The 8,889-nt window shown below is 40.8% G+C and overlaps 1 protein-coding gene across 2 annotated transcripts in view; it reads right to left on the bottom strand.

Moving 5' to 3' along the window:
• cnn3a (calponin 3, acidic a) overlaps positions 1–7,705 on the bottom strand; it is a 24,485-nt gene extending 16,780 nt beyond the window's left edge. Inside the window, exon 1 of one of the 2 annotated variants that reach the window (XM_046062082.1) lies at positions 7,484–7,705. In XM_046062082.1, coding sequence (XP_045918038.1) covers positions 7,484–7,540 — 57 coding nt within the window. In that variant the 5' untranslated portion in view covers positions 7,541–7,705. The remainder of the gene's footprint in view (positions 1–7,483) is intronic. The other variant, XM_046062073.1, reaches the window with a different exon arrangement.
• Positions 7,706–8,889: the final 1,184 nt, after the last annotated feature.

Genomic DNA, 8,889 nt, shown 5'->3' with positions numbered 1-8,889 from the left:
AGTCAATGTATTTATTACACAAATGGTCGACCACGAGTCCAATGCCTTTTGTCCTCTCCCCTCAAAATGCCTTATATTGGTTTGATCCTCTGCCTACTTTTTTCAGATGCTCAGCAACATTATTTCCTAAAAAGCTACTGGCAACAAATCTGGTAAGTTATTCAGACAAATTTACTTTTCATTTAAAACATTTTATTTTTTCCCCACACAACATATTTTAGAGAATGACAGTCACATGAAATGTATGTCTACTCCCCTGGGTAGAAAAAAAAATTGATGTCAAACCAATGGGGACCAATGGATGGGGTCCTCATCAAGGGGTTTTTGCTGAAGAATTTCAGGAATGTGACGTATGCAGCTCAGAGAAGAGCATAGACTACTGATCACACTTTAAGCAATGGAACCCAAATGGGCCCCCAGCCTGTGCTCTTCTTTTTGTTTAAGTGTGCTGTCTCACAGAGGATGTTTTACTGGAATGAACTATGTGACTGCAATTGTGGAAGAAAACCAGTCATTACACTTAACAGAGATTAAGAATAGTCGGTTCCAAATGGAAAAGAGGAATTTGAATCTCAAAATCCAGAATTCTGACAGTTGAATGTATTCAGCTTCAAGCTGTCTGTGATACTTTATACAGAAGGATTTAAAAAAATGGACACTGTTTCTAAAAAGGACCTTTCCAGTGTTTTCAAAGTAGGAGAATATGTGCATCCCCTCAAGCTCAAGCTTGGGAAAAGGCTCCCCCTCACTTTCCCCCTTAGTTTACTTGCCTAGTTTTGCTCCTGGATGCCTGTGGGATCATGATTATGTCATTTGATCCCATAGACACTCAACAGTTGAGCCAATATACCCTACTATTGCGGTTAGACATAACTTCAGACTATATCAAATACATTAAAAAAAAGGTCTAACCTAAGGCATTTATTAGTGTCTGGCTCTTTGGTGACGTTCAGACTGCAGGCCTTAATGCTCAATTCCAATTTTTTCCCCCAGATTCGATTTTTTTGTTTGACAGTTCACATTATTGTTTTAATGCGGCCCATATCAGATTCCAGTGTGTACTGTCCGCAGCCTGAAAGTGACCCGCATGCGCAGAAGAATAACATCAGTTTTCAGAGGAGTCTGACAACTGGTTGTTAAAGAAAAAAAAAGGCACCACGGACAGGAGGTTAATGAAGTAAATTAGGGATGCAAACTAGTCCTTTAAGGTAATTAGGAGAGGTTTTATTAGGTTTCTTTGGGATTTTAATGCGCAAATTAAATGCTTCGTAATTATTCAGAGATCCTGTATAGAAAAAAAAAAAAAAAGATCCATCAAGATGCATCGATAATCATTTTATAATTGAATCGCAGCCCTCTGAATTGTAATCGAATCGTGAGGTGCCCAGAGATTCCCACTCCTAGTCTGTAGGTTGATGGATGCGGATCAAACACCGAAACACACATGCACATGTTTCACATGCTTTATTGTGAGCATGTGAAACAGTCTGTTCATAATTTGTTGAAGAGGAAAAAAAAAAAGTTTCTTTCCTTCTAGTTGAGTCTTGCGCTTTAATGACTGAGCTAACCGAACACCATAACATTTAATTTAAATATTATGTCTTGGGTTCTCCCCTGGTTGCCCCGGCCTTTCTGTGTGGAGTTTGCATGTTCTCCCCGTGTCTGCGTGGGTTCTCTCCGGGTGCTCCGGCTTCCTCCCACCGTCCAAAAAAAATGTAGGCTAGGTTGATTGGTTGCCCTAAATTGTCCTTAGGTGTGAGTGTGAACGTGAGTGGTTGTTCGTCTATGTGTGGCCCTGCGATGGACTCGCGACCTGTCCAGGGTGTACCCCGCCTTGCGCCCGATGTCAGCTGGGAATGACTCCAGCCCCCCGCGACCCTGTACGCAGGATGAGCGGTTGACGATGGATGGATGGATGGATGGATGGTCTTGGGTTCTCACCCACCATGTAATGAGTAAAACAAACTGCTCCAATGCAAAACTTATTTGCCAACCCCTGCTGAATATTATTAATTGTTCTTCTTCGAAAGTACGTATTGAACGTAGTGATGAGCGTCTACAGAATTCTACAAGAAGAACGTAGTGACAAAACGCGCTCTGTAGAGCAGTTTTTCCATTTGGGCTACTGTCAAACATGGCGCCGCAACATGTCGAAATCAATTACTTTGCACAGTAGCCTACTGTGAGAGAAATAGGGCTGCAATTTGAGCCCACCTTCATCATATATCTATATATAAATTCATCTGCAAAAATCCACTGCCCCTGGTGTGACTCTGCAGGACACAGGGGTCAAATGTCTGATGTTTACTGATGACCTGGTTCTCTTGTCTCCATCTAGACGGGGCTTACAGCAGAGCCTGGACTTCTTTAGTCACATGGAATGCACATGGGCATTGTAAAATGGAAAATAGCTAAATATTGATGTAAATTAACATTAGGAAAAATAGAAATTGAACATACAAAACATTATACATGTTGAGGCTTGAACATCAATTCCACTCGACATTTTGGCATAGCTGTGACGGTGTAAAAAGCCCTTGTTGGCTTCTTCTTCAGCTCATTTAAAGGAAAAATTTCTATTGACATTCCAATTGGGACCCGAGTCTAAATTTTAAATACATTAACAGACCCAACAATAATAAAGGTAGTGAAGTGTGGGTCCACTAACCAGCCAAGACCTGCCAAATGGGAAAAGCATCCACTGGAAGCCCGGCCTGCATAATTATGCAAAAACATATTTCACAGACAGTTCATAGACACACAACTTGAAGGAAACAACTTGGTCAATACCATCTAATCATTAAAATTCAAAAGTGAGTTAAAACATCTCCTATCTAGAAATCCCCAATCTTACGAGTACAAGGCCCTTCAGTGCCTTCTTCAGAGTTAAACAAAGTCCTCTCTGACTGCTGGTCAGACACCAAACAATCTGTCCCAACCAAATCATCTCTAAACAAAAAGGAAATTATACCAAATATTGGAACTAAATCACCAAATCACATGGTAGTAGGCCTACCTGACATATAAAACTAAGGAAAACAGACTGAGCACACACAGCCTGACTATACAAACAGGCTGTCACAGGCAGAACAGGCTACCCAGGAAGGCAGGTTGGCTTACCAAAGGGCATTTTGGCCGGCGGAATCTTGATTTTTCCGGAACCAGAAGTGTAATTCATGTTAACCAGTGTTTCCCCTATATGCATTTAGGAGCGGCGGTGCGCCGCTTCTGAATTATGACCGCTGCTACTAAAATTTCCCACAATCTTTAATCAATGCGCCACTAATGTTTTAACTCGCACATTGTGCGAGCACGGTAACATTAAATGCTCGGTTAGCTTCCTCATTCTTCAAAAAAACATCTAGGGCCTTTCACAATCTGTGTTCTTGTCTGTACTTGTGTTCTTGTGAAACGTCATCTTCTGTGCCCCCAAGTACTGTCCCAATACACAAGTTTTCATTTTGGCAAGAACGGTTAAAAATGGAAGTGTCGGTTGGTAACTTGTGTGAACTTGACGGCAGAGATATCCCAGCATTCATTTCGACATTCAAGCGACGGGCTGAAAGATGCTGAGAGAGGCCAACAGCAGAACGTTTTGTACTATTTTCTTACATTATTTCATCACTAAATCCACTTCTGAGAAGGTTTGAGGCAAGAAATCAACATAGATGATGATGGCGAATCATTTTCGGAGTTGAGATGCTCCTTAAAAGTCAGCGGGGGGAGCTAGCGAACCAGCCCGCCGGGGAAGTTAACCAGCGGGCCTGCCAGTCAGCTCACAGAGCCCTCAGACCACTGCAGCTAACACAGCAGAGTCCAGCAACAACGGCAGAGTAAAGACCCACAGCTGTAAGATAACGTTCGTACCGCTGTTATTCTGTCATTACATTCTGAGTAATTGAAAGTAAGTGAGAGATTTTTACTTAAATCAAGAGACAGCTTGATGATTTACAGAAAAATGGTGATGTACAAAAAAATCTGGTCTTGTGAAACTTTGGAAAAAAATATCAAAAATAGTATGAAAGGGGACTGTCTTTGCTTTATTATTATTACTATTACCGTTGTTATTATATTAGACATTACATTGCTAGTGTACAGTCGAGTAGTGGTGACAGTATTTGCTTTTTATTTGTTTTTATTTTATATAAATTGTTTATGTGAAAACATATTGGTAAGTTAAAACCTACAATAAACCCGATTCTGAGCTTTTTGTTTTGGGGGATGAAGCCTGACTGTTTCAATAATTACAGCAATGCAGGTGGCATCTGTGCTGGAGGTATTGCGCAATACCAGAACGCATCGTCTCAAACAGTCTAGACTAACTAATGTTCTCCCCAAGAACACAAGTCCATTCTTTGCATTCATGGTTTTGAGAAACACCCCTAGGATTATGTAACAGGTTCATAAGAGCAGCTGCTAGCAAGTGTTTGATTGTCCAGCACCTGGACTCCTGAAGAAGCTGAAGAAGTTCAGCCTGCCAAAGACAATGATGGTGCACTTCTACACCATCATCATTGAGTCCATCCTCACCTCTTCCAGCACCATCTGGTACGCTGCTTCCACTACCAGGGAAAAGGACAGGCTGTAGCGTATCATTCGCTCTGCAGAGAAGGTAATTGGCTGCAATCTTCTTTCTCTTCAGGACCAGTAAACCTCCAGGACTCTGAAGCGTGCAGGAAAGATTGCAGCTGACCCCTCCCACCCCGCACACAAAGTGTTTCAGACACTCCCCTCTGGCAGGAGGCTGCCGTCCATTAGGACCAAAACCTCTCGCCACAAGAACAGTTTCTTTCCGATTGCAGTGGGCTTCCTCAACAAGGCCCCCACTGTCACTGACTCTCATGCCCCCCTCCCCAATCACACACAAAATACCAACGCTCAATTATGCTCATGTTGTGAATTTTTGCACACACATGTCAGCAATGTATTATATTATTGTATTTTTTTTATACTTAGATTTTTTTATCTCATTTTAAAAAAATGTATATTTCTATTTATGTTCATGTGTACTGTAAGCACCAATTTATACCAAGGCAACTTCCTGGTATGTCAAAATGTACCTGGCAATAAAACTGATTCTATTGTTACATGTTGTCAAGTGTCTGTTTGTTGTTTCTATTGTCTGCACATGATGCAGAACTTAAAACATACTGTACCGAAAACAAATTCCACCGGCATTGTTGTGTGGCTAATAAAACAGTCTAATCTAATCTAATCCCCACACCCCTGCTGAGGTCCAAACGATTCGATACCTACAAATACTGGCTCGTGCTTTTTGCCAGACTAAAGCAGTGAGTTTAGTCATAATTTTTATTGAACAATAACACATCAACTCATCTTGTGGCTGTCGTGGATTATTTAAGTTCATGTCTTTCTTTTCCATCTACAAGTGTTTCACACATGGCACCCATGCGCTCCTTTATCATTTCTCCATCTGTAAAGGTTTTTTTTATGTTGTCCTAAAAATCCACTGTATTCTCAGTGAACACTCATGCCCACTTTTGTACTGTGAGGGAATGACACCGAACTTGTGTAGATTGTTCATTTTTGCCTTTGAGCACATTGATTTTCCATGTCCTCACCTCAGACTGCTTTGGGTAAGTTTCATCTAATTGTCTGTGTCTAGCTTCATAGTTGAGTTTAATATTTCCACTTTTGACAATCGCAGCAGACTCTGTGCAAATGAGGCACACCGGCCTCGTAGAGCTCAAAGCTGGAAGAATAAATGCCTACTTTAACGTCCACTCAACTCGGACAACTGTTTTCCCTGCCATCTTTTTGAATTTTTGATAATGCCATCAACTTCTATCATCTTGTATAACTGTGTGCCTCAGTCAGCTCCTATGGTCAGTTCGCTTCTCTGCCGCATGTTTTTCCAACCGCAAGACCCATACATCTCTAGGCCTGTTAAAAAATCCTTTCCTGACAAGATCAAGATATATATATATATACACATCGACACACACATACATACATACATACGTAGCAACCGTGACGTCACCCATTTGTTTGTGACCTGCCGTTTTGAAGCGTCTGGTTTAGCATTTTGGCCACCGTCATGATGATTTTTTGTAACCAGGCACCAGACGTGACCATATTTGGATGAGATGGCTGTGCATCTGTAATTCATGTTAACTGGCTAGCTAAAAACAGGCTTAAAACAAAACGTTTTAGACTAGAAACACATCAGGAAAGTGTTTACTGAGGCAATTAATGAGGTGAAAAGTAGGGTAATTTTACCATTATTTCTAATGGAACCGGACTTCTTTTTGCAACCTCGGGAGTCACCCCCTGCTGGCTGTTAGAAAGAATGCAAGTTTAAGGCAATTCCTGGATGGCTTCACACGTGAGAGCCGGAGGTTGCTGCTTGATCAAAACGCATTTTAATTTAACCATTTTAAAATACTGCATTTTACACTTGGGATAAAAGAAATGTCTGCCATTTGTCCACAAAGAACCTTGGCAGTCACGTGACATGATGCAGGCCAATAGAAAATAATGAGCACAAAAAACAAACAAAGGTAGGCATCTCATAATTTTAGAGCCCTTACTGTGAAACTAATATGTTTTGTGCTGTGGACTAATGTCTAACACATTGTGATTCGAGACTGGGTTTGCATTTACTACAGTCCCAGTCAGTTTCTGTCCACAATAACTCTTACAGCCACCTTTATTCATGTTCCTTTATTTTAACAAACAAAACTGAGGGTTTTTTTGCCTTGGCTATTATTTTAATAATAGAAAGCGTCTAATCACACTACTACTAGACTACATGACAATCTGATTATAAAACAGTAGGCTACAACATTCAAAAACAGACAACAGAGTATTAGATAACGCAGGCCCAAATAGCTCCATATTCCAGGAGGCAGCTAACTTACACAGCCCCTGCTGGGGCCCGGTTCCTCTGTATCCTATTCAAGATTCTTCACAAAGCAAACAACATTAAGTGCATCATACCATGAAAATAAATTCGTGTTAACACCATGACATTTAAAGAGTGCTTATGTGTTAAAATCTATAAACTAGCTTTTAAGTGGGACGGAAGGAAGTTTTTTTCCCCATCATTGACGGAAAATAAGTGGCGTCGACCTCAATATTCACATTCCTTTCTTCTGCCTTTGTTGACATTACGTTCAAGTTAAACGTTAAGGCCATTGTAGTTAATTTACCAGAATGTAGCGCGTTCTCAATCTTGGTTTTATAGCCTGTAACACCGAGCTGAAAAGAGACTCCCGAATTTCGGGACGCTCGTGAAGTTTTGGGCACTTTGGTGAATGGCCTGTTGTTCGGCGTGTTGCTCTTGTCAATAGGATAAAGAACAATCGGTAACAGTTAACGTTATCGGGATTTATGTTTATTAAGACCATACGGGAACACATGCGTTAGCTAAACTTATGCATATCATAACTTCTTTAAAAGTGTCTGAAAGATGTTTTTCCCCGTGAGATGCAGAAGGCAAAGACAAGACTGGAACACTTACTTTGCTCCTCACTTCAGCAGACAGACCGTAGGCTGGCCCCTTATTAAAATGAGTCATTTTCTTGGTTTTTCGCGTAGACCCAAATGAATCTCCTCAGCTAGAATGTGGCACAGAGAAGCAGCGGTTGCTTCGGCCCCCTTTTTCAACACGCAGACCAGGAGGAAAGTATTCCGTCAGGCTTCACAGAGCAGAGTACCAGAGACTCTATCTGTAGGATGTGCTCAGATTGCAAAAAAAATGTCAAATGGTTGACGTAACTACAAGAGCCAATCAGAGCACCCGATTTGTATCGGGTTCCTCCCTCTCCTGATGCGATTTGTGTCACACTAGGAACAAAAAGTTCGTGCACCTCAGCACAGTGGGACAGACGGTATGGCTGTTAAACAACCACAGCTCAAAGTGAAAAAGTGCTATCCAAACTCAGTTTCCTTTTTTAAGTGTTCAAATGTTGTTTCAGGTTGTGAAATATAGTGAAACCTTTTATATAAACGTACACTGTGGGAAGCAGGCAACACATGCTCAACAAGAAACGGTTTGGGACCCATATTGTCACTGTTTCACTACTGTGGCAACATTGGCAATTCTGGATTAGATCAATTGACTTGAAAGACCCCTGTGGTAAAAAAAAAAAAAAGAAAAAGTAGCTGCAATGCAAATGCACATACATGCTTTACTTCATTGCCAAAGTGGATCATAGCAAAGATCCTTTCTCTGTAGCAAATGTACTGATATGCAAATTATGAGTTATGTTACCTTCCTTCTGTATCCATCACCCGCAGTATGTGAGTTTGTCTTATAGTGGTCCACAGTTAGCCATTTTGTAGGATGTATCAGAAATACTTGTGTCAGTTTCAAACATTACACATCAAGAGAAATAGAAATAATAGAAATAATAGGCCTAATAGAAGTTGGTGAGTAAAGAAATATTTAATATAAAAAGTATAAATATTAAGGAGTCTGGTATGTACAATATTTAAATTATTGACAGAATTATGATGGACAGTAGTAGTGAAAATAGATAATAAATAGAAGCAGAATTGCAGCAAAGGATATTGCACACTGAATATTTAAACATAGAATATTGCACAGAATGTGAAGAATTGGACGACATTGTCTAGTTTGATAACTTACTAAGTCTAACTAACTGTGTCTGACACTTTGAGGGAGGAGTTAAAGAGTTGAATGGCCACTGGCAGGAATGACTTCCTGTGGAGCTCTGTGGTGCATTTTGTGCTCCTGCGTTTGACATCATGAAGTGGGTGGGAGACATGGTCCAAGAAGACATGTAGCATGGAGAGCATCCTCCTCTCTGACACCACCGACGAAAGTCCAGCTCCACTCCACTAATTCACAGTCAGTGTTTCACTCTACAGTGAGCTGTACAGTCAGATTCCATCCATCCATCA

This window comes from Micropterus dolomieu, linkage group LG01, assembly GCF_021292245.1.
Source record: "Micropterus dolomieu isolate WLL.071019.BEF.003 ecotype Adirondacks linkage group LG01, ASM2129224v1, whole genome shotgun sequence".
NCBI classification, from domain to species: domain Eukaryota; kingdom Metazoa; phylum Chordata; class Actinopteri; order Centrarchiformes; family Centrarchidae; genus Micropterus; species Micropterus dolomieu.
Note: the sequence above shows the minus strand (reverse complement) of the source record. Positions and strands in the feature narration are given on the sequence as shown.